A 26,877-nucleotide genomic window follows, 5' to 3' on the forward strand; every position below is an offset into this window, starting at 1 on the left:
AAAGAATTGGATTGAAATATTGGTATCTTCCATGCAAAATATTAAATCAAAATGCCTAGTAAGTTTATGGAAATAAAGGAATGAAAATACAAGTTAACACCTAAAGACTAGATTGTTAACACTTAAGGTAAGTTAATACCTATAGTTAGCGCCTAGATAGTTAACACCTACAAGTTAACACCTAAAGGTTAGATCATTAACATCTAAGATAAGTTAACCTAGATGGGTTAACACCTAAGACTTTATACCCATAAGAGTGAACTAGGTGATTCAGATCAACTTTCCCACAGGGAACAACTAAAAAAAGCTGGATAAAAAAAATTTAATCACTCAAAGACACTGACATAACTATAGGGCAATGAAGAACTACAGGGCCAAGATGGGGGAGAAAAAGAATACCCAGAATAGTCTTCCTGGTATTTGAGGCTGTTTTTCCTAAAATGGAATCTACTATTTTAAAAAAAGGAAGATATTGGGTTGGTGCAAAAGTAATTGTGGTTTTTGCCATCACAGCAAAAACCACAATTACTTTTGCACCAGTATAATAAAAGATGGAGAAGCTCAGCAAAGTTGCAGTCTGGGACCTCCCAAGTCTGGTAACTTCCTGACATCTTGAGTCAGGATCTTAAAGTGAAAGGGACATCTTAGAAAGAGATGTCCCTTTAAATAGATTAGTCATAAGAGAAAATAAACCCAACTTCAAATAATCCCAATCCCTGACATGAGATTAAGGTAATCTGAGATTTCTAGTGCCTTTCTGACAGAAGGCACCATTAATAATAAGCTTCAAATTATTTCTTGATTTGCAGGTGCAATGTTTGCATTCAATAAAAAATAACCAGGCTCATTAGGAAATAACATGTCATTGAAAACAAAAGTTTAAAAAACGAACAATAAACACACACAGGAACCCAGACATCAGAGTTATCAGAGACGTATTTTAAAATAACAATGCTTAAATGTGTTTAGGAAGATTAAGGACAGGAGCAGCTTTGGCTATGGTGACTTGAAGAAGTTAGGTTAACCTTCCCCACAAAAATCAAGCATAAAACAAGACAGGACAGAATTGTCCAAAGCAACCATCTGAGGGGTCTGGAAATTGACCAAAAGCAGACAACAAATTGAGTAGCATTTATTCTTAAAAACAATGTTTGCTAGAACTTTGGTGAAGAATAGTGGGAGTCTGACTTTCTTGCCAAAGACTGAAGCAAGCACCTTTACTCCCAAGCTCTATTGGCAAGAAGAGTAGTTTGACCCGTGTGAGGCTGACTGAGAAAATCATTAGCTTTTCTACAATCAGGGACAGACTTGGTATGGAGAAGAGTGGGGAGAAGATCATTGACTTGTCAATTAAAAGTGATGAATTCATGGAGAAATGAACAGGGGAATCCAACCTTGCTGGCCTAAGGTTTGCAGTCAGTAGTGTACTAGCAAGAAATCTAAGATCCTGGATATCAGAGATTCATAGGATAGAGGGACCAAATAGTCTGTTCACACATCCCTGGGGCATGTACAGGGGAGACTGTAAAGATTTCATCAAAAAGTAAAAGAAAAAGGAGATAAAAACTTTGAATATTCTGAGCAACCTTCTCACACAGATTGATTGCCAGAGGGTAGGAACCTTAAAGACTCAAGGTGTTTGAGCACAGTTTCCACCCACATGATCAGTTAACTACTCAGCTATGCAGACATGGGGATGAACACTAGGGAGTCAGGATAAAAAATAAAAATGAAGAACAAAAACTGAGCAGACACATGAGCGCCATGGGAAGAGACAGATTCTACAGACTAAGTCCAAGCACCTTAGTCTGGTGGGGGGAAACCCTCAAAAATAAATTAGCATCCAGCATCGCTACAATATATTTTCTAAAATGTCTAATTCTCAAAAATATGAGCGATGCAAAGAAACAGGAAAGAGTAAAACATACTCAGAGGGAAAAATAGTGAATAGAAACTGACTTAGAGTGAGCCCAGATATATTTGGGAGCCAGAGCCTTCAAAGTACCTTTTAAATATGTTTCAAAAAATTAAGGGAAAATACGACAATGACTCAAAAATAGGGATTCTAAATATAGAAATGGGAACTATAAAAATGCAAATTTTAGAGTTGAAAAGGGCAATAACTGAAATGAAAAATTAGCTATATGGGCTTACCAGAAAGATTTGAGATGGCAGAAGAAAGCATCAGTGAACATGGAAATAGATTAACATAAATGATCTATTGTGAAGATCAGACAAAACTAAGTTTGAACAAAAATAAACAAAGCCTCAGAGATTTGTAGAACAATGTCAAGCATACCAACATACCTGTAATGAGAGTCCCAGGTGGAGAGGAGAAAGACAAACAGATGGGAAAATATATTTAAAGAAATAGTGGAACCCCAATTAGGATCAACACAAAGATATCTACAATAGACACATTATAGTCAAAATGCTCGATGACAATGACAAAACCTTAAAAGCAGCAAGAGAAAGACTATATTACTACAGAGAAACTAATGCTAGGATTAATGCTCGGATTAACTAATGCTGACTTCTTCAGAAAGAATGAAGGCTAGAAGACAATGTAATGACGTATTTAAAGTGCTGAAAGAAAAACTGTCAATGAAAGAGAAATTACTCTTCAAAAATGAAGATGAGGTAAAAACATTCTCAGATAAACAAAAATTGGGAGAATATCTTGCCAATAGACCTGTTCTACAAGAAATACTAAATTCCTTTTAGCTGAAAGAAGTAACACAAACTGGTAAATCTATTGCATAAGAAGAAATGGTACATATGTGGGCAAATATAAAACAGTATGTACATTTTTCTCTTTCTCCTAATTTATTTCAAAAACCTAACATTTAACACAATAACTCTAACACTGTATTGTTGGATTTATTAAATAAGAAGATGTAATATAAATAACATTAGCAGAAAGGAAGGATGGGAAATGGAGCTGTGTAGAAGCAAAGTTGCTGTATTTTGCCAGAATTTGCTCAGTATTAACTTGAGGTACAAATGTGATCAATTGAAGATTCATATTATAATCCCGAGGGCAGCAACCAAGAGAGTAACACAAAAAGATGAAAAAATAAACATGAATGAAAGTGATCACAAAAAAATGTATTTAACATAAAAGAAGGTAGTAAAAGAGGAACAGAGGAACAAAAAGGACATGATATGTAAATACGCAGAAAACAAATAGCAAATGACAGATGTAAAAAGAACCATGTCAATAATGGCATTAAATATGCACTAATGAAAGGATGGTCAGCATCATTAGTCATTAGGAAAATATAAATCAAAACCACATGAGATAATATTTCACATCTACTAGGATAAAAAAGATAGATAATAGCGGCCGGGCACGGTGGCTCACTCCTGTAATCCCAGCACTTTGGGAGGCTGAGGCGGGCGGATCACGAGGTCAAGAGATCGAGACCATCCTGGCTAACACAGTGAAACCCTGTCTCTACTAAAAATACAAAAATTAGCTGGGTGTGGTGGCGCACACTTTAGTCCCAGCTACTCGCGAAGCTGAGGTGGGAGAATCACTTGAACCCGGGAGGCGGAGGTTGCAGTGAGCCAAGATCGTGCAACTGCATGCCAGCCTAGGTGACAGAGTGAGACTCGGTCTCAAAGAGAGATAATAGCAAGTGTTGGTGAGGGAGGAGGTGGAGACCTTGGAACCTTCATGCCCTGCTGGTGAGAGGGTAAAATGTGTGGCTGCTTTGCAGTCTGGCAGTTCCTCAAGAGGTATGTACCCAAGAGAAATGAAAACATCCATACAAATCCTGTACACAAATGTTCATAGTAACATTATTCATAATAGCCAAAAAGTTAGAAACAACTCAAATTCCAACAGCTGATGAATAGATACATTAAATTAGGTTATGTCCACACAATGAAGTACTGATATATGTACAACATGGATGAATCTTGAAAACATTACATTAAATGAGAAAAGCCAGTCACCAAAGACCATATGTTATATGACTGCATTTATATGAAATGTCAGAATAGGAAAATCTATAGTGACAAAAAGTACATTAGTGGTTGAGGGTGGGGTGGTGGAGTAGGCAATTACTGCAAATGGGTACTGAGGTTTTTGAGGGGGTAAGTAAAATTGTTTTTAAATTAGATTGTGGTGATGTTTGTACATTAAAGGTCTGTTAACCTCATAAACTTGTCATTAGTCTTTGAAGAAAAAATATGTAAAAGAAAAATGTATGTATACATAATGTAAGAATTTGTGTCTAAAGCAGGGTTTAAAATTCTTTGGAAAAGTTTGACAAGGTATATCATGTGAATTCAGATTCATCTTAAAGAATTATGCTTAGATAGGAAAAAGGAAACTTATTTTGGTCTCAAGTAGAAAAATATATTGCTTTGAGTTTTATGTACATTTAGACTTTTAAAATGTTAGAATTGATTCTTACTAAAAGTGATTTGTAAAATTACACCCTTGGTTTGATCACCGGTGATTACAGTGTTATTCTCATACCTTTGTGTATTGAATTATTTCCAGAACCAAGTTTATGTAGATCCTGAACAGTAATATGAGAATGTGATTGGTATTTGTCACCTTTATTTTAAAACTAGCATCTGAACACTTCAAAGCTGTCAATGTGGATTGGTTAGACCAATAACCTCTGCTTGGTCCTTACAATTAAATTTTGTAACTAATGGTATTGTTCTTTCAAACAAGTGACATGTTTTCCATGACTATTATGGGGAGGGGGGAAATAATTTAATCAGTTCTTGTTTAACAAATTGAATAAAGCAAAGGTTCATACATTTTTAAAAAAAACCTCCCCACAGTACCCCAAGCCCGTTGGTTGCACTGGTGAATCTGTAAACTAAGGATGAAATAATAGCAACCCTACTCAAGCTCTACCAGAAAATAAAGCAGGAAGGAATACTTCCAAACCCATTTTATGAGTTCTCGTTTCTGTGATACCAAAGCCACAAGAAGGAAAACTATAGACCAACATTCTTTATGAAATTAGACAAAAAATTCCTTTAAAAATTATTGGCCAGGCACAGTGGCTCACACCTGTAATCCCTGCATTTTGGGAGGCCACAGCAAAAGGTTTGCTTGAGTCTAGGAGTTTGAGACCATGCTGGGCAACATAGTGAGACCCCCATCTCTACAAAAAAAAAAAAATACATATAGCTGGGTATGGTGATGCATGCCTGTAGTCCCAGCTGCTCAGGAGGCTGAGGTGGAAGATTCCTTGAACCCAGTAAGTTGAGACTGCAGTGAGCCATGATCACATGCCACTACATTCTAGCCTGGGCAACAGAGTGAGACCCTGTCTCAAAAAAAAGGCAAAATAAATGCTGTAATATATAAAGAAAGAAGATTAAACATTGTGGCATATGGAATTCATCCCAGCAATGTCAGATTGGTTTAACAGCTCAAAGTCAATTAGTAGACTAAAAGATTAAAACCACACGATCATCTTGATATAGACAAAACATTTAACAAAATTCACCCATTTTTGACAAAACCTTTTAAGAAAAGAGGAATTAGAGGTATTTCCTCCATGAGATAAGGGGCATCTTTGAGAATCCCACATCTAACATCAACTTAATGATGAAAGACTGAGTGTTTTTCTCTTGTAATCAGTAATAAGACAAGGATTTCTGTCTTCTCTATTTCTGCTCAACTTTAACTTTTACTCATTGTATAAAGAAATTAAAGACATCAAGGTTTGAAACGAAAAGTAAAGCTATTTTAGTTCACAGACAACATGCGGTTATATATAGAACATTATATGGGATTTACAAAAAAATTCTAGTCAAGCAAGATCACTGCATACAAGATCAACATACTAAAATCGATTGAATTTATATATATGAGAAATAAATTATCCAAAGATAAGTAAGAACAAGTCCATTCAAAACAACATCAAATATGATAAAATATTTATGAATAAATTTAGCAAAAGAAGCTCAAGACCTGTACACAAAAGCTACAAAACATTGCTGAGAGAAATTAAAGATTCAAATAAATATGAGATATACCATATTCATGGATTGAAAGACTCAATATTTTTAAAACAGCAAATTTCCCCAAATTGATGTATAGATTCAATGAAATTCTGATTAAAATCCCAGTAGACCTTTTTGAAGACATTGTCAAAGTAATTCTCAAATTTATATGAAACTGCAAAGAATATAATAGAGAAAACAAACTTGAAAAAGAAGACAAATTTTGAAAATTTACACTACCTGATTTCAAAATTTCAGTAATCAACACAGTGTGGTATTGGTTTGAAGACAGATCTATAGTTCTGAAGAGTAAAGAAATAAATTCTCATGTTTATAATCAATTGATTTTTGATGAAGATACTGTTGCAATTCAATCATGAGAGGGGATATTTTCAGCAAATTGTGCTTGAATGTATGTGATAAAAATAAACTTACACCTTTACTTCTCACCATATTTTAAAAAGTTCAAAATGGGTCATGATGTGATCCATTAAAAGAAAAATGGATGAATTGGACTTCACCAAAATTAAGAACTTTTAATTTTCAAAAGACACCATTAAAAAACAAAACTTTTAAAAAGCCCAAAGTTGTGGAAAAATATTTGCAAATTATATCTTGGGAATATATAAGGAACTCTAAATACAAACAAACAAAAAAGAAAATAAGAAGACATGAACCCAATTTTTTAAAACAACAAAATATTTGACTAATAAGATGTGAAAAGTTGCTTAGTAGCATTAGTCATTAGCGAAATGCAAATTAATACAATAAGGCAGATTATTCAGAATATTTTTGAGTGAGTTGTCTATTCTGGTTTTTCCTTTTCACTAAAATTAACTCCAAAATAGGGGACAGAGAACTATATCACCCTTCCCAGAAATTATGCTCCTTTTAAGGAGAGGACTTTAAGTGCCCCTTGCTTTGCATCTGCCAGGTTGTGACATCCATTGGTGAGCTGGTTGAAGTGTGTTCCACGCAGATCCAGTCCGGATGGAGACCCTTGTTCAGCGCTCTGGAAACAGTGCACGGCGGGAACAAGTCGGAGGTGAAGGAGTACCTGGTTGGTGACTACTCCATGGGTAAGAATGTTTGGATGATTCTTGCTATTCAGCATTAACTCTCTGTGCCAAGTTTCATGCTATGAAAAAAAAAAAAAACAGTTGAACAATAGGGAAGACAGATTGTCAGCCATGTTTTATCAGCAGGAAAGAATGTGGTGTAGCAGGAACATGAGTTCTGAGTTCTGCCAGCAGGCTGAGAGCCCTGAGCATTGTCAGGCCCTGTTCTTGCTGACAATTGGGCAATAAGGCTGAGAGATTTCTGTTGTTTCACTTATGCATTGCTGTGTTGAGTTCATTTCTAAAGCCAAAAAGAAAAATGTTATCCATTTGCTGGTAAGAAGCAGAAAAGTATCATAACACAGAGTAACCAGAATTAGGGAGATTCAGTCTGCTGGAAATGGATGGGTACCCACAAAGCATGCCCAGGGCCCAGGAGTGTTGTCTCAGAGGTTCCCAAAACCACCCCTAAACTCAGAAACCCACGAGAAGGATTCATGGGACCCAGCATATTATGTTGAGATTTATTACACAGTTCATGACTAAGTTTTAGCAATGGAGGAAGGACACAGCAGATTATGAAAAGGAACGACACAGACAGAGTCTGGAGGAATCTACGCACCAGCCTCCCTGTGCTCTCACCCTCCCAGGAGGGATCACGCACAACACATTCTTCCCCCAGCAGTGAAAACACAGCAACATGTTTGCAATGTTTCTGCCCGTGGAAGCCCATTAGAGATCTAGCTGGGGACTGACCACTTATGTACCCCTTGCCTAGCACATACCAAAATCCCAGACTCCCAACAGGAAAGCAGGTGTTCAGCATAAACCATATGGTTTGCATGAACAGTCTAGGCACGGTGAACTACTCTTATCAGTTAACTGTGACCTGGGAGTACTCTGAGAGCTGAGTTCCCAGACACCAGCTGAAGGCCAGTTTTGCAAGCAAGCTTTCTAAAAGGAGAGTGGTCTCAGGCCTTCTGTGCTCTTTTTCTGCATAGATATAAAGAAACTCAGATATGCCACCAAAGGTCTGTCTAAACCTGCCCTGCCATGTCCTGTAGATAATCTACAAATACCTGTGCAGTAGCATTCCAGAGGCCACGTGGTTCCCTGCTCTTTAGACCAGCACATTGCCTCAGCTCGGCACTCATCTCTCTGCTGAGCTGCTCCCCTGCTGGCAGAGCTGAGCACCGCCCTGGAGTCAAGCCAATGATCCAATAAAAAACCCAGGCATCTCCCCAGTAGATCTTTCTCAAGATCTGTCTCAGTGGAAGGTGCTGGGAATATGGGCAACCCTGGCAACCCCGAGGGCAGAAACTTACTTTCTTACAATTCTATAATCTTCCTCCCTTAGGAAAAGGCCAAGCTCCAGTGTTTGATGTATTTGAAGCTTTTCTCAATACCGACAACATCCAGGTCTTTGCTAATGCAGCCACTAGCTACATCATGTGCCTTATGAAGTTTGTCAAAGGACTGGGTAAGCAGAACCCTCTTCTCATGCCTTGTAACTGCCGAGGACCCTTTCCAGGGTGGCTCTGTGGCTGGAGAAAGGGCCCACTGACTGCCTGGAACAAGCACGCATCCTGGGATACAAGCAGATGGTGATGTTGTGTACTCAAAAGCAAAAACTTACTGTGAAAGCAGCTTGAATTTTGTCCAAGGTTGATACTTTTCATTGTGTTCATGGAATATCTTATAGCATATTTTTAATCTATTTATTATTTTATACTAACTATTGTCAAATAATATCAACCTTATATTTTCCCTTTGTAAAAGGTTCTCAGGCTCCAGGTCTAATCACACTCTATGCAAACTCTCAAAATGTTGTTTTTTTATAAACCTTTTGGTTTAACTAAGTGTCCCTCCCTTTCATTTCACCCCGGATAAACCTGTGCTATATAAAAATCTCCTATCGCAGGTCATGTTGTATAGTCAGAATCTATTTTGTTAAGGTGTTTCTAAATTAAGTAGAAAATCATCTGGGTAGTTTCTGAAATACACGAGGCTTTCAAGAAGGGGGACTTCTATACTTAGAAAATATATTTTATAATTAAAGCCTGGTGTAGGAGGAATTCTTAACTTTCGCTAAAAAGTTGGGAAATCAAACTCAAGCTGCTAATCATATGACACTGAGAATAGGTTTCTGCATAAGGCCAATTATTTAATATAATATTGACTAATCTAAGGTTGGAAATCTTAGAGCATTCATACAATTATGGAGGCTGAGAAGTCCCACGATAGACCATCTGCAAGCTGGAAACCAGGAAGCTGATAACATGGCTCAGTTCAAGTTCAAAGGCCCCAGAACAAGGGGCACTGATGGTGTAACTCTTAGTCCAAAGCAAGAGGCCTGAGAACCTGTAGTTCTAAGACAGGAGAAGAAGGGTATCCCAGCTCCAGAGACAGAAACACAGAGAATTCTCTTTTGCTCTGCCTTTTGTTCTCCCTGGGCCTTGGCTGATTAGATGGTGTCTGCCTGCATTGGGTGAGGGTGGAGCTCCCTTATTCAGTCTGATTCAAATGCCAACCTCTTCCAGAACCAACCTCACAGACACACCCAGAAATCATGTTCTACCAGTGATCTGGGTCTCCCCTAATCCAGTCAAGTTGACATCTAAAACCATCATACAGAGGACATCGAAAACAGCCTGTTTTCTTCTGTGAATTATAAGGTGGAGTTATTTGTATGGGGCCTGGGGTCAGTGGAAAAAGCAGAGTCCCCTGTATAGTCATGGTGCCTGTGTCCTGCCTGGCTCCAGGGAGTGCCATCCACATAGACTTGGATGCTTTCAAATACACAGCAGCCACGGTCTAAACGTTTGGGACGCCTGCTGTAATCATGGGTAGGAAATGAATTTATGGTTAATCCCCACCTGCTTATTTCCACATGAATTTGACCTGGTCTGTTTCTGTATTATAAAATGTGTTCATCTAAGCCAGGAGTTGGCAAGCTATGGCCCACAGTTTTTATAAGTACAGTTGTATTAAAACATAGCCATGTTCATTCATCGATGGCTGCTTCCATACTACCGTGCAGAGTTGAGTGGTTGCAATAAAGACAGCATGACCTGCAAAGCCTGAAGTAGTTACTCTCTGGCCCTTTGCCAAAAACGTTTGCTAACCCTTGATCGAAAACATAAGAAGTGTTTTCTGTTTTTTTAAGGAGAAACATGCCTCTTTCCTTCTGAATTTTAGCTAATGCCTAGTAATTATGTCTGTTTACTCACAGGGGAGGGTTCTAGCTCTTACAATTGTAGACAATTAGAAACAATTACAACACATGAAATGATTTGATTAAATGTATAGAAATAGATTCAAGAAGAAAAATAATAATTCACAATTACCATTCTTATAGAAAACCCCAGATAACCCTCTACAGACATGTTAAATCTCTAGATATGTACAAAAAATAGAAAAAATCATGTAAATGCAATTAAGTAGTCTCTGTCCCCAAACCCCAGATGTTTAGACTCTTCCGAGAGACCTCATTTATCATCACCATTTAGTGCCACGCACTGGCAGAGAAAGAAATCCTTTCCCAAATGGAGAGAGGGAAGTGCTTCATTCCAACCCAATCCAGGACTTGTCTCTGGGATTGTCCTCTGTCATCAAAAGTCACTCCATCCAATAGCAGGTCCCAGAAATGTGATTTACCATGTGCCCGTGTACAAAGGAACACCGTCCAGCCGCTAGAAGTACTGTGGTAGAATAGAGAGGAGATGGTGATTGTTTAGTGGAAGGGGGAGTTACTAAACCATATAATCTCAACAAAATGATAGGTAGAGTATGGTCCCAACTGTATTTAACATGTGCACATGCAGCCGGGAGAATGGCCGAAAGGATTTTCCTCAGGGTTGTGCAATTTGGAGTCATTCTTCTCCTTTTCTCCCACTCTCTTTTAGTAGATATTTGGTGCACTAGTGCTATGTGAGTAAACAGGTCTCCTGTTAGAAGAGGGCCTGCAAGGGTAACAGTGTTGGTCTCTGTCCCCCATGCTGGCCCTAGGGGAAGTGGACTGTAAAGAGATTGGAGACTGTGCCCCGGCACCTGGAGCCCCGTCCACAGACCTGTGCCTCCCGGCCCTGGATTACCTCAGGCGCTGCTCTCAGGTAGGGGAATGGTCCAGCTGGGCTCTGAGCCTGGAAACCTGCCTTGGAAGATGCTCCCAAAACACGCGTGGGGGTCTTTTGCTGAAGCCCAAGAGAGACACTTTGCCAGCTGAGGAGACTGGGGCACAGTTGTGGAGTATACGTTTTTGTCCCTCCTTTTTCCGTGAAGGAAAGAAAATAATGAAAACATACTAGAACACGCAATTGGATGCTGAGGTCTCTGAAACTTCTCCCTCACACTCAGAGGCCCAAACTACCAGAATTTTTATATTTGCATGAGGTTTTAGGGGAAAGGGTCACGAAGTCACAGGAAGTCTTCCTGAGGACACCAAAAAGTGGAGAGCAGGGGTGCAAGCAGTGAAGAGGGACATTAATAAAAGAAAGACATGTTCAGTCAAGATCATCTAGTAGAGGTGGGCAGATCACCTGAGGTCAGGAGTTCAAGAACAGCCTGGACAACATGGTGAAATCCCGTCTCTACTAAAAATACAAAAATCAGCCGGGCGTGGTGGCATGCGCCTGTAATCCCAGCTACTGGGGAGGCTGAGGCAGGAGAATTGCTTCAACCCAGGAGGTGGAGGTTGCGGTGAACTGAGATCATGCCATTGCACTCCGGCCTGGGTGACAAAGCAAGACTCCCTCTCAAAAAAAATTTTTTTAAACTTAGTAAAGAGACAGAATAAAACAGCACTGTCATAGTGAGCAGTGACCATCATTGTGTCCATCCTTCTCTGCCTGACACCATGCCCCCTCCCTGAAGCCGTTTCTCTCTAAGCTTTAGTGACACCCCTCTGTCAATACTTTCTCACCTGTCTTCTCCGGTGGTGTCCCTGGGCCTCTTTGGGGATCTATGTACAACCTCTTCCTGGGTGATAGCATTGAGCCCATGGCTTTAGAAGGGACACACAGCCCTGGCTTCTACATCCAGCTGCCTCCCCCAGGCCCCGTATAATATGACCCCTGCCCGGCTCTTTCCACCCTCACATCTTCCCCTCTCCCTCACAGTGCTACAGCCACGCTGAGCTTCTGCCCTCCCCCAAATACACCTGCTCACTGCTGCGCAGGGCCACCTCTGCTTCCTCCACTGGGACTCTCCCCGGATTCTAAGTGCCACTCTTTATCTCCCAGATCTCATCTGACATGTCACCTCCTCAGAGTGCAGAGCTAGAGGATCTGCCAATTCCTGCCAAGATTCCCCCTATGTGGTCACTTTTTTTTTCTTGGCAGAGTCTTGCTCTGTCGCCCAGGCTGGAGTGCAATGGCGTAATCTCGGCTCACTACAACCTCTGCCTCACAGGCACAAGTGATTCTCCTGCCTCAGCCTCCCAAGTAGCTGGGATTACAGCCATGCAACACCACACCGAGCTAATTTTTGTATCTTTAGTAGAGATGGGGTTTCGCCATGTTGTCCAGGCTGGTCTCGAACTCCAGATCAAAAGTGATCCGCCGGCCTCAGCCTCCCAAAGTGTTGGGATTACAGGCGTAAGCCACCATGCCTGGCCTTCACTATTTCTAGTACCACCTGTTTAGTTTTCCCTGTAGCATTTATGTCTAAAATTTAATTACTTGTGAAAGGACTGTAGTTGGTGAGACCCACCAGGACAGGAGTTTTGTCTGTTTGCTCATAGCCCTGGTTCCTTGAACAATGTGGACAGGGCAGGATTCTAATTCATGAAGACATAAGGGGTCTTTGGAAGTCTGTCCCAGTAACAGAGAGCTCAGGGGTGCCTGGGCGCTAGTCCCAAGACGGGAATACAGAGCCCAGGCCACTCTGCTGGCTCTGCTTCTGAGAGCTTCCTGTCCCCTCCTGGCCCCAGCCTCCTTCATTTCTCCAACTGCTCTTGCCCCTGTGTTTCCTCAGAGGTTGAGTCAAGGGAAGGAGAAATCTGAGTCTGGTATCTCATTTGCCTGTGGACTGTCTTCTCAGTGATCCCCAAAGAACACTTTTTCCCATAGGCAAAAATTCTTGACATGTTTCATGGTTCCCTCGGTAGGTTTATAAACATCTATAAAACTCATATGTAATTAAAATGCTGAATAATTATTCCTAGGATCCTTTTTCCCTCTACTTTTTTGTTGCCGTTGAATGCTATTTCATCTGCTTCATGGGATAAATGCCTCTTTTTAAGCTACCTTTATAAATCCAAATCACGAACAATCAAATTTTCAATGACCCGTTTCCCATCTCCCTTTAGTACTAGTGTATAATTTCATTATTCTTTAAAACCCACAATGCAGCTTTTTCCAATATATAATTGCAGGGTTTTTTTTCTTTTTAAATTTAGTTATTGGCCAAAATCTACAAAATGCCCTTGAAGCCAATATTCCTTAGTGGGAGACTTGCCAGCTTGCCTCGAAGGCTTCAGGAACAGTCAGCCAGCAGTGAGGATGGAATTGAATCAGTCCTGTCTGATTTTGATGATGACACCGGTAAGTTAATTGATTGGACTAAACTAGGTTATTTGCCGTGTTCATATTCCCAGAAGCTTAAGTCATAAATGAAGTACCTTAAGCTTCTGGGAATTGTCTTAGTCCATTTTGCGCTTCTGTAAGAGAATACTTGAGAGTAATAAATAACGGATTTATTTCTTACAGTTCTGGGACTGAGAAGCCAAAAGTTGAGGGGCTTGCCTCTGATGAGGGCCCTCTTACTGTGTCATCCCACAGAGGAAGGGCAAGAGAGCACTCAAGGAGTTCAGGGTGGTGGGGAGAGGAAGGGGGGCCAAACTCATGCTTTGATCAGGAACCCACTCCCAAGATATTAACTCACATTCATAACAATATTAATCCATTCATGAGGACAGAGCCCTCATGACCTAACCACCTAATTGCCATAATCACTGTTGCATTATGGATAAAGTTTCCAACACATGAATTTTGAGGGATACATTCAAACCATAGCATCCCACTCTGGCCCCCAAAATTCAGGTTCTTCTCACATGCAGAATACATTAATTCCATCCCAATAGTCCCAAAGCCTTAACTTGTTTCAGCAGCACCTCAAGAGTCTCATCTAAATCAGGTACAGTTGAGGCTAAAGACATGATTCATTCCAAAGCAAATTCCTCTCCAGCTGTGGGCCTGTGAAATTAACAAATTGCATGCTTCCAAAATACAATGGTAGGAAGGCATAGGATAGACATTCACATTCTGAAGGGGGAGAAATCGGCAAGACAGGAGTAACATGCCCCAGGTGAGTCCAAAAACACAACAGAGCAGACATTAAATCGTAAGACTCCAGAATACTCTTTTACTGCACTTTCCATGAACATGTGAACTTTGGGGGAAATATTCAAACCATAGCGTAGATCATAAGAATGATCATCTACTTTTGTGGTTATTTTTTGAAATTCTGTCACAATAAGTCTGCTTAAAGTTTCCATGGACTTTCCAAAAACATCACTTTACAATGGATGCCTCTATACCCATCCTTTTAAAATGGATTCCTCTGTCTAAAACTAGTGCAGATTTGCAGATTCCACTTAAGTAGTTTCTCTCAATTCTCTTGACTTTAGCAAATTGGAATGAAGTTCCATTGGTGCCTGGGTATTTAAATTGACTGGTAATTGTCTTTTAGTATCTTTTAGAAAACAAATCATTATATAATTACTTCCTTCAGGACTATTTGGCTAGAGACTGGGGAAATGAAGCCATTACTAAAGAGAGAATCTATTTGTGACTGTTGAAGCTGAAGGTTCATGAAAGGAATGATTTTAAAGAATTTGTTTCAGATTAGGTCCCATGTGATCTCCTGTGAATCAGAGTTCAAACTAGTAACTGTGGATCATTTTCAGATGAATTAACTCATGCTCATGCCTTCTGTCTTCTGTCTCAGAAGACCCTGTCCTGTTCTACATCTAGAATTGGATATCATACCCTCACATGGGTCTAATTTCTGGGTACAGGTTATTTCAAACTTTTTATAAAAGGACTTTTGAGGGGAAGGTTTTTTGTTTTGTTTTATTTTGGTGTTACAAATTTTGTGGGGGTGGCCAAGAGATTTAAGAATTTTGATGGAGATTATAAACAACAAAATCTCACAAGTTCAGATTAGTTGTGAGGAGTAATTATAGGAAAGAATATCTAATATAGAGAACAATTAAAGTATTGGAAGTTGGCTAGATATTGCCTAATAGAGGTTTCAGTTTAATGATTAGATAAGAACAATTTTTAGCATTTAAACCTCAAACCCAGATAATTATAAGCAGAAGCTTATGTTGTTTATCTATAATACATTCTTTAAAACATTTTTAAATGGTTGTGTCTGTAACGGCGAGCATTCTCTTTCCCATTTGTGCAAATCTTTGATTTTTTTTCTAGGAACCCCATCTTCTAAGGGATACAGTTCAGTCCAGCACTTAAGTTTTCTACATAATCAATGTATCAAGGACTTTAAAGTTATCATTATGTAGACATGGTAAATCAGAACAAACATCAGTAACAGCTTTAAATTCGTTTTATAAAATTAAACAATCCTCAACATTGATACATTCTCAGATATTATTCCTCTGGTTTTCAAAGGCAAATAATTAAATTTTTCCCCTTATGGAAATGTCAAACATATGCAAAACTTGTATATTTTGAATATACAAAATACATATACAGATATACATATGTAGAATATACAGAACTAAACAGAATAATATAATGGACTTATCACGCAGCTTCAACTACTATCAATTTATGGCTAATCTTGGATCATGTATATCTTTACTCTCTCTTCCTCTTTCTCCATATTTTAAGGCAAATCCTCAACATAGCATTTCATCTGTAGATGTTTCAGTGTGTTCTTTAAAGATAACAAACATAAGCACGACACCACTATCACACCTCAAAATCAACCATAATTTATAGTACATTAGAGGTACCAGGGACTGGAGTGAGGAAGAAAGGACAGTAACTGTTTATAGCTCCGGAGTTTCTGTTTGAGATGACAACGTTTTGGAAACAGTGATAGTTGCACAACATTGTTGTCATGAATGCCACTGAATTATACTCATAGAAATGGCTAAAATGGCTTTTTCTGCTCTACATATTTACCACAATAAAATCATTTTTTAAAAAAAGATAGATGAAGGTGTTAGAACTGGATGGATATCTTATTTGTTACCATCAGCTCCCAAGAAACCTGACAGCCATTTCAACGTAGTAGAATTTCCTTACCCTATCACCTTTTTATTAAAGGGGAAGAAGGAGAAAATGTGAGTATTTTCCCCCTTGACTTTGTTAGAACACATAAATCATCATCTGTTCATGTCTATGGCCACTGAAGGCTAACACGCTGGGTGATGGCTCACAGCTGTATAGCATTTGGCAGTTTATATACAATGTTTAATTGGATCTTAGGATGATTATTCATTGTGTCTAACTAGATTTCATACAGGTCTGCTTTTTGGTTTCCAGGTCTGATAGAAGTCTGGATAATCCTGCTGGAGCAGCTGACAGCGGCTGTGTCCAATTGTCCACGGCAGCACCAACCACCGACTTTGGATTTACTCTTTGAGCTGTTGAGAGATGTGACCAAAACACCAGGTAAATATTTCTATGTCCGTCTTTTGGAGGAGTGGTTATACGTATAACTCTTTTCACGAGGGTGTTTCTGCAGGTGTCTGCCTGTTTTCACTGTTTCCTAGAATTAGTACAAAGCTTCACACGTAAGAGATGCTCAATAAATGTTTGTTGAATGGTAGTAATGTTTAAGATATGGCCTGTGTATTGTTTACCTGTCTTCCTAGAAGTCTGGTTACAAGGATTGTGTGGTGGCCAGTTAGTTGGATGTGCAGGAGCTCCACGTTAATCAGATCAAGGCTATAGTATCAGTGTCTCCATGAGCTATTTGGCTTTGCTGTGTTCCATGGTCACAGCCTTCCTTTGAGGCAGGATCTCACAGTCACATACTCTTGGGCCCTGGGCTGTTGGTTGGGCTTACTGGGTCTTGCAGTAATATAAACAAACCACTTGCAACTATATGCAGTATTAAGGTAGCAACACCCCGTTTGTGTAAAGGTCGTAGGTGATTAGATTTGGAAAAAGACATTTAGTGCTCGCCTAGTACAAGGCCCCTGAGAGTATAAGAACAGCATGACTTTTAGGAATTTATTTCTTGTTGTGAATTAATCAGTTTTAGTATATACATTTATTCATCCCAATTTCTCAAGATAAAAAAAAAACTTTTTTATAGAAATTTAAGTATTTTACTAACAATCAGACCCTAAATGAAGCCACTTTCATACTAAGAGGTCTGTACTCACTATAATGAAGACTTGATAATTGATACTGTTTCAAAATCTATAGCAAAGTTTATATTATTTAACAAAAAAACCATACATACTCCCACATGTTAAAAAGTCAAAAGCCTTCCATCAAAGAGTAAGTAGGTATTTTATAGAATTGCAAACTACTATTTCTAAATCTGTTTTACTCATCAGTACCATTTTCTGCTTTCACATTGATTGCCACTAAATGTGTGTGAAGAGCATTTAATCCACTTCTGTTCCTAGGAGCCTGTCATCTAAGGAAATTATCAATAATAAAGACAAAATTGTATATATAAGATGTTTGCTGAAACATCTTGAATGCCAAAAAAATTATGAACACCCTAATTGGGAAGCGGTTAATTGTGGTAAATATTCTGCAGGCATTAAAATTAATATTTGTGAATAATATTTAATGATGTGAATAATTACTTACAAAGCATTATATTAAAATGCACATACTATGGAGTGCAGTCTCAACTATATGAAATTTTATGCAATTATAAATACAAACACACATGCTTTCAAAAAGTCCTAAAAGGAAATACATCAAAATGTGATTATCTCTAGATGAGTTTTTTCTTTTGTATTCTCATGTAATTTCCATATTTATTATAAAATGGATGCTTTGCTTTTGTCATCATAACTTCAAAAACTCATCAACATTTCCATGATGTTGAACAAAGAAGCACAATGATTTTCATTATAGCGTAGTCTATAAAACAAAAAATTAGAAATACCTTAAATGTTCATCAGTAAGGAAATGGATAAGTAAACTGCTGTATGTAAATACAACATAAATAGTATGTGGCAATAAAAGTGAAGAATATCCAAATTTGCTGACAAAGAATAATCTCTAACACTTTTGGGGTTTTCTTTGAAATGGAGGTCTTGCCCAGGCTGGAGGAGGTGGTGTGATCATAGCTCACTGCAGTCTCAAATTCCTGGGCTCGAGCGATCCTTCCATCTCAGCCTCCCAAGTTGCCGAGGCTACCAGCACTCTACAATGCCCAGCTAATTTTTTTTTTTTTTTTTTTTTTTTTAGGAGAAGGGATTTCACAATGTTACCCAAGCTAGTCTTAAACTACTGGGCTTAATTAAGCAATCCTCATGACTCAGCCTGCAGAGTAGGTGAGATTACAGGCATGTGCTACTGTGGCCAGCTATAACACTATTGTTAAGTAAAAAAAAAAAATGAGTATGCAGACCAAAGTTTACATTATCTTATTTATATAAAATAAAAATAAACTCTGTATTTCCCCATGTAGTTAGATTTCATAAATATATGATTTCAAAGGGTATTTTCTTATACACACATGTGTATTTGTGTGTTTACATTTGGGTCCTAGGAGTTGAGCAGGTGATATTTTAGCTTTACCAGCAATATTTTTGAATGTTTTAGGAGTATATTCACATATTGCTCACATAACTAAAACCCTGCATAAACAAAAAGGAAAAATGCCACTGAAGACCATATATTCCCCCATCAGCAGTAAATTCTTTTTCCCTGCACTTTCTCAGCAAATGTAGGGATCCTTCAAAAGAGAGCAACAATGCCAGGTGGAGGCAAAGAGCTTCCCTTTTATTACAGGTTGTTGCTATGCTGACTTTTCTTTTTCAGGACCAGGGTTTGGCATCTATGCAGTGGTTCACCTCCTGCTTCCTGTGATGTCCCTTTGGCTCCGCCGTAGCCATAAAGACCATTCCTACTGGGATGTGGCCTCTGCCAATTTCAAGCATGCTATTGGTCTGTCCTGTGAGCTGGTGGTGGAGCACATTCAAAGCTTTCTACATTCAGGTATCTGAAGTGCCAGAGCAGTTCATTCTGGGTATTTCTTTGGTAGACAGCACTGTCAGCTAAAACGGCATAGTAAATACCTGATGCAAATACTAATGCAGGGTTTTTGCCCTGGGAATTATTAAAATAGAACAACATGGTCAGTGTCAGCCTTCTAATAGATTTTCAAAGAGAAAATTCATACCCATGTGTCTTCTACAAAATTTTCAAACCGAATGCTCAAAATATATGTGTGGTGGAAAACAAAGTGCCTAATAAGAGGTCTGGGGTACCTGTGCCTTAGGAGAAGGGAGGCAAATTCAAGTATATAATAAATAAAAAAGAAGCAATATCCCTGTAACCTGTGGGGGGTTAGGGGATATATCCTGTCACCCCGCTTCATCTGGGGAGGCTAAATGGAGGAGGCAGGGTTTTAGAAAAGGCTGCCACTGTGGGCAAGAAGTAGCTTAACAGGCTAGGGATGAAGAGAAATTTCTTAATATTGATGGCACTTTGTAAAGGCTGTGAAAGTGTAGGATGGACAGTATGCTGAAGTCAGCAGATGGAGAGGGACCTAGAGGCAGGGAATGTGTTCACTGTGGTTCCAGTGGAGCCACCTGTGTGAAGATCTGGGTGTCCGGGAGCAGAAGAAACATTGCTGCTACCCGCAGAGCTTATAACTCGAAGGACTCATGGTGTAAGGGAAGAGATCCCCTTGCTGGAGAGGACAGAGAAACTAAGGAGGATGTTGACCCCAGGGGAGAGTAACAAAGCTAATAAAAGAAACTGTGTCTCTATTAAGTTTAGCAAGGACAATTTACCCTGCAAAAAAAGAACACAAATTGCAAAAGAAAACAAGTGAGTTTTTCTACATGTAAGTGATAACTGGTAACCATATCCCTAAGGGTAGCCACATGTCCCTGGCCAGGTCATTGCTTTGCACAGTGTGAGACTCTGATATAGCAACACATAAAAATGAACTGCATGTTTCATTTTTATTTCTCTAGAAGTGGATGAAACATGCTGAAATTGGGTAAAAATCCAAGAAAATTATTGTTTTACTGGGTTTTTTTGGGGGGTAGGGGGGTGGGAGGAAGATATGGCCATTTTTCTCATTGTTCTATTTCTTTCTCCCAGATATTTGCTTATCATTCAGACTTTCCTCTGTTGCTGTAGATGGCCATTTCAATCTATCCCTTTACACTAGACTTGTGTGAAACTGTGATTTTGCTGTTTCCCATAGACATCAGGTACGAGAGCATGATCAATACCATGCTGAAGGACCTCTTCGAGCTGCTGGTCGCCTGTGTGGCCAAGCCCACTGAAACCATCTCCAGAGTGGGCTGCTCCTGTATTAGGTGAGAAAAAGCTTTCCTGACTCTCCACAAAGCTGGAGTTATTTAAAAATCTCAGGAAATTAAATTGTCTTTGTGGTAGGAATCGGCTTTTTTGGATTGCTTTCTGTAAGTAGACTTTTGTAATTAAAAATGACTATGTGCTAATAATTCTTCATTTCAGTGTTCAGTCAGCAAATGTGTATTGTGTAAGACATTATACAAAGTATTCTGATTCAGTTTCTCAAAAGAAGACATACAAAAGGCAAACAGGTATATGGAAAGGTGCTCAGCATCAGTGATCATAAGAGAAATGCAGATTGAATGTACAATGAGATGTCATCTCATGCCAGCTAAAATAGCTTATCCAAAAGACAGGTAATAACAAATACTGGAGAGGATGTGGAGAAAAGGGAACCCTCGTACACTGTTGGTGGGAATGTAAATTAGTACAACCACTATGGAGAACAGTTTGGAGGCTCCTCAAACTAAAAATAGAGCTATCATATGATCAGCAATCCCACTGCTGGGTATATACTCAAAATAAAGGAAATAATTATATCGAAGAGATAGCTGCACTCCCATGTTCACAATAGTCAAAATTTGGAAGCAACCTAAGTGTCAGTATTAGTCCATTTTCATGTGCTGCTGATAAAGACACACCCAAGACTGGGAAGAAAAACGAGTTTAATGGACTTACAGTTCCACGTGGCTGGGTAGGCCTCACAATCATGGTGGAAGGCAAGGAGGAGCAAGTCACATCTTACATGGATAGTGGCAGGCAAAGAGAGAGCTTGCTCAGGGCCACAGGGTACCCAGACATTTGGCCAAACATTATTGTGGGTGTGTTTCTGGATGAGAAGAACATTTGAATTGGTGGAGACAGCAAAGCAGATGGCCCTCCGTAATGTGGCTGGGCCTTGTCCAATCAGTTGAAGACCTGAATAGAACAAAAAGGCCGAGTAAGAGGGTACTTTGCCTGCCTGACTGTTTGAGGTGGAACATCAGTCTTCTCCTGCCCCTGGACTATACTTACATCTCCCACTTCTCAGGCTTTCAGACTTGGACTGAAACTATATCCCTGGCTCAGAGAAAACTCATTTTAACCATCAGATCTCATGAGACTTATTCCCTGTAACAGCATGGGGAAGACCCGGCCCCACGATTCAGTTACCTCTCACTGGGTCCCTCCCACAACACGTGGGAATTCAAGATGATATTTGGTGGGGACACAGCCAAATCATATCTGTGTCCGTCAATAGATGAATGCATAAAGGAAATGTGGTACATACACACAATGGAGTACTATTCAGCCATAAAAAAGAATGGGATTCTCAGCACTTTGGGAGGCCAAGGCGGGCAGATCACAAGGTCAGGAGTTCGAGACTAGCCTGAAACCCTGTCTCTACTAAAAAGACAAAAATTAGCTGAGCGTGGTGGCGGGCACCTGTAGTCCCAGCTACTCAGGAGACTGAGGCAGGAGAATTGCTTGAACCTGGGAGGCAGAGGTTGCAGTAAGACGAGATGGCACCACTGCACTCCAGCCTGGGCGACAGAGCGAGATTCTGTCTCAAAAAAAAACAAAAAAGTTGGGGGGGATTCTGTCATTTACAACAACATAGAGGGACTAGAGGTTATTATGCTAAGTGAAATAAGCCAGGCACATGGGAGAGCGAGTCACATGAAAAATGGTGACAGTGAAGCAAGGACCTCGTTGTAGCAATGACACTGGTCACCTCCTCTAAGGTGGACAGGCATGGGGGAGGTGGGGACTTTCCAAGCAGAAGAACAAAATAGCATTGAGATTAGAGTTGTAAGTGACAATAAGAGTTTGGGGTTTGGTTTTGCTTGTTAGTTGTAGAGGAGTGATGGAAAATGGAACTAGAATCCAGAAATCACTACAGAATATATACAGTCTTGCATACAAGTCTACGCTTAATGATTGGCCTATTTGTAGAGGGGATCCATTGATATTTCTATATTAAAATGGTTTAGGAAGTAGTATTTTGACAATGGAATACCGGATGGTTGAGACAGGGAGACTTGGCAGGGAGCTGCAGAATAAACCTATGCATGAGTCCATATGGCCTAAATTTTGTGGCAACAAAATGGAATTCAAGACTCCTATGTGGCCGGGTGCGGTGGCCCACACCTGTAATCCCAACACTTTGGGAGGCCAAGGTGGGTGGATCACCTGAGGTTGGGAGTTCAAGACCAGCCTGACCAACATGGAGAAACCCCGTCTCTACTAAAAATATAAAATTAGCCAGGCATGGAGGCACATGCCTGTAATCCCAGCTACTCAGGAGGCTGAGACAGGAGAATTGCTTGTACCCAGGAGGTGGAGGTTGCAGTGAGCCAAGATCATGCCATTGCACTCCATCCTGGGCAACAAGAGCAAAACTCCATCTCAAAAAAAAAAAACAACAACAACTTGTTTCTTTTGGCAGATACGTCCTTGTGACAGCAGGCCCTGTGTTCACTGAGGAGATGTGGAGGCTTGCCTGCTGTGCCCTGCAAGATGCGTTCTCTGCCACACTCAAGCCAGTGAAGGTACATCACTGGGAGGAAGCCCTCCCTGGAGCAGTTCTAACCGTCTTTAGCTCCTGATCCCTTATCATGTTGGGCACATGGGTTCTGCCTCCTCTGAGCAGGCAGCCTCACTTTAGATCTTGCAGAGGGTGAGAAAGAAGTTGCTGGGTCAGTACTTTTATCTCAGACACAGTAACGATCTCAGATCCAAGACTGGGCCTGGCCCATGAACCAGGATGCACTCAGTAAGCATCTGCTATTTCTCCCCAGGACCTGCTGGGCTGCTTCCACAGCGGCACAGAGAGCTTCAGCGGGGAAGGCTGCCAGGTGCGGGTGGCGGCCCCATCCTCCTCCCCAAGTGCCGAGGCCGAGTACTGGCGCATCCGAGCCATGGCCCAGCAGGTAAGGGCAGGGGCTTTTGATCTCAGGGCCTCTAGAAACTTGAAATGCATGTTGGGAGACCTTCCTTCAAGGTCTTGCATCACCAAATTGCCTTTCATTCCCTGAGGGACATACACTTTGTTGCTCCCAACTCTTGCCAGTACCATTCTTTGCCAGGAATGACATTAACCCAATCAACAGCATTACCTCCTGTCCATCATCTCTTGCTTGTTGCATCCTCCAGTGCCCAGATCAAATAGAATCACTGTCCTTTGTACGTAACTTGCTTGAGCTATCTGTAAGTATTTGCTTAACTATTACTGTTAACTGCTAGACTATGAGTGCCTAACAATGGCAAACTTATTTGGGCTTTTTTCTTATATCTTTCATTCACAACATAGAACTTAACATTTAAAAGTTGCTTACTACATTTGAGTTGAATGTAGCATTAAAATTCAAGTGTATTCACTCATGCAGGAATCATCATATGCCAATGGCTTTTTCTTCTTGAGACACGTTTAAGAAGTCACAAAATTTGATTGTCAGCTGCTGAGGAGTAGAGAACACATTCTGTATATTTACCTTGGTATTTTTAGAGCCAGGCCTAGAGAAAATGTTTAGTAGGTCTTTGTTGAATCAATAGGTTACTGAGTCACAGAAATATCAGAAGAATATAGTAGTATCACAAACTACAGATATGCCCTAAGCTCCTAAGTGACATGGCAGTCTGCCTCTAGGAAACCCTGGATGTGACTCTCAGCAGCAGTCCAGCTAAATGCCATCCCCAAATTCATATATAATCATAACCATGCTATTCATAGTAGTGAAAAATGGAAATGGACTAAACTCCCAACAACCATTGACTGGCTAAATATTCCATCATTTAATAGCAACAGACATGTCTAAATTGGGTCTTCATATGAAGAAACTATTTTGCATATGCATGTGTATGCATGGTATGTATTTAAAATATTAAAGTTTTACAAATGTAATTGAACTGTCACATTTGAGTTAAATTTGAAGAAATGAATTGGAGGTTATACTCAAAAGGCAAGGCCCCTTTTCTCTACCAGATCTGTTTAAATTCTTAATAAAATTTTCTCTTAGCACACTGATAATCTGGGATCCCCTGATTACCCATGTAAAGAACTCAGTCAGTTGAGAAGTTTCTTAGCCAGGTCTGGCTTCTTTGGGGCTTTTCTCAGCTATCCTGAGGTAGTGGGACAAGAACCTTCTACCTTCGGTTTCTCACACATCTCTGCTGAGCACATGCCCTAACACCTGGGACTTGATGATTCTGCTGGTTCTGAAGGAAGGCAGCATGTCCCACTGAAGCCTCCATGGCCAGTCTGCAGAAGTTGGGAAAGAAAGGTTGTAAGGCTGCAACGAAGAGCCACTGCTAGCAGCATGGCAATTGTGGCTGCTACAGCAATGGTGTAGCTAGAAGTGAGAACAGAGAAACCAAGAAGGTGGCCCTCCAAAGGGATAGCTTCTCTAAATACGCAGTTATTACATCTGGCTAAAGCATTTACACGCGTGCCTGCAGTGGTCTCTGCAACCCTGTCCAATCATACAGCAAGAGAATCTTCTGAAATAGATCATTAATGGAGAAGAACAGCAAGAACTGTTTAGTGAATTGTTCACTTCTTTTTCTGTTTTGTTGTTTTGTTTTTTGTTCTTGCTGTTGTTATTGTTATTGTTGTTTTTAAGACTTGCTCTGTTGCCCAGGCTGGAGTGCAGGGTGTGATCTCAGCTCACAGCAACCTCTACCTCCAGGTTCAAGTGATTCTTCTACCTCAGCCTCCAGAGTAGCTGGGATTACAGGTGTGCACCACCACACCCAGCTAATTTTTGCATTTTTAGCAGAGATGGGGTTTCACCTTGTTGGCCAGGCTGGTTCTCAAACTCCTGACCTCAAGTGATCCATCTGCCTCAACCTCCCAAAGTGCTGGGATTATAGGCATGAGCCACCACAACTGGACAATCTTTCACTTCTTAATACTTAATACTTCTCTATTTCTTCCTGAATCCCAAATTTTCCTTATGTATTCACTCTTAAAATAACTCATTATTTGAAAATCTGATAATTGTTACAAGATTTTGCAAGAAAATATTTTAAAAGTATTCTAACCTTACCGGGCATGGTGGCTCACACCTATAATCCCAGCACCTTGGGCAGCCAAGGCAGGAGGACTGCTTGAGCCCAGGAGTGCAAGACCAGCCTAGGCAATACTGTAAGACTCCATCTCTATGAAATCGACAAGGAACTTAAACAAATTTACAAGGAAAAAACAACTCCATTAAAAAGTGGGCAAAGGACTTGAACAGACTCTTCTCAAAACAAGACATACATGTGGCCAATAAACATATGAAAAAAGCTCAACATCACTGATCATTAGAGAAATGCAAATCAAAACCACCATGAGATACCATCTCACGCCACTCAGATTGGCTATCAGTAAAAGTCAAAAAACAGATGCTGGTGAGGTTGTAGAGAAAAAGTAACACTTTCACACTGTTGGCGGGAGTGTAAATTAGTTCAACTATTGTGGAAGACAGTGTGGTGATTCCTCAAAGACCTAGAGGCAGAAATACCATTTGACCCAGAAATCCCATTAGTAGGCATATACCCAAAGGAATATAAATCATTCTGTTATAAAGATGCATGCACATACATGTTCATTGCAGCACTATTCACAATAACAAATACATGGAATCAACCTAAATGCCCATAAGTGATAGACTGGCTAAAGAAAATGTGGTACCTGGAATACTATGCAGTCATAAAAAGGAATGAGATCATGTGCTTTGCAGGAACATGGATGGAGCTGGAGGCCATTATCCTCAGTAAACTAACACAGGGACAGAAAACCAAACACTGCATGTTCTCACTTATAAGTGGGAGCTGATTGATGAGAATGCATGGACACATGGCAAAGAACAACACACACTGGGAACCTGTGGGGGATGGGGGAGGGAGGGCATCAGGAAGAATAGCTAATGGTTGCTGGGCTTAATGCCTGGATGATGGGATGATCTGTGCAGCAAACCACCATGGCACACGTTTACCTATGTAAGAAATCTGCACATACTGCACGTGGACCCCAAACTTAAAACTTGAAAAAAAACGAAAAAATGTTTAAAAAATAGATGGGCATAGTGGTGCACACCTGGGTCCCAGCTACTCGAGGGACTAAGGTGGGAGGATCACTTGACCTAGGACGTCAAGACTGCAGTGAGCCATGATCACACCACTGCACTCCAGCCTGGACAACAGAGTGAGATCCTCTCTATATATATATAATATATATATAATATATAATATATATAATATATATGATATATATATTATATATTATAATATATAAATAATATATATTATATATTATTATAATATACAATAATATATATTTACATATTACATATTATATATTATTATAATATATA

At 39.9% G+C, this 26,877-nt stretch overlaps 1 protein-coding gene across 1 annotated transcript in view; it reads left to right on the forward strand.

Annotated features, from left to right (window-relative positions):
• Positions 1–26,877, forward strand: part of ARFGEF3 (ARFGEF family member 3) — a 190,815-nt gene that overhangs the window by 144,477 nt on the left and 19,461 nt on the right. The window contains exons 23-31 of the mRNA XM_025383466.1: positions 6,917–7,061; positions 8,398–8,520; positions 11,049–11,152; positions 13,438–13,582; positions 16,556–16,684; positions 19,028–19,204; positions 20,427–20,541; positions 22,968–23,070; positions 23,320–23,451. Coding sequence (XP_025239251.1) covers positions 6,917–7,061; positions 8,398–8,520; positions 11,049–11,152; positions 13,438–13,582; positions 16,556–16,684; positions 19,028–19,204; positions 20,427–20,541; positions 22,968–23,070; positions 23,320–23,451 — 1,173 coding nt within the window. The remainder of the gene's footprint in view (positions 1–6,916; positions 7,062–8,397; positions 8,521–11,048; positions 11,153–13,437; positions 13,583–16,555; positions 16,685–19,027; positions 19,205–20,426; positions 20,542–22,967; positions 23,071–23,319; positions 23,452–26,877) is intronic.

Source organism: Theropithecus gelada, chromosome 4 (genome assembly GCF_003255815.1).
Source record: "Theropithecus gelada isolate Dixy chromosome 4, Tgel_1.0, whole genome shotgun sequence".
In the NCBI taxonomy this organism is placed as follows: domain Eukaryota; kingdom Metazoa; phylum Chordata; class Mammalia; order Primates; family Cercopithecidae; genus Theropithecus; species Theropithecus gelada.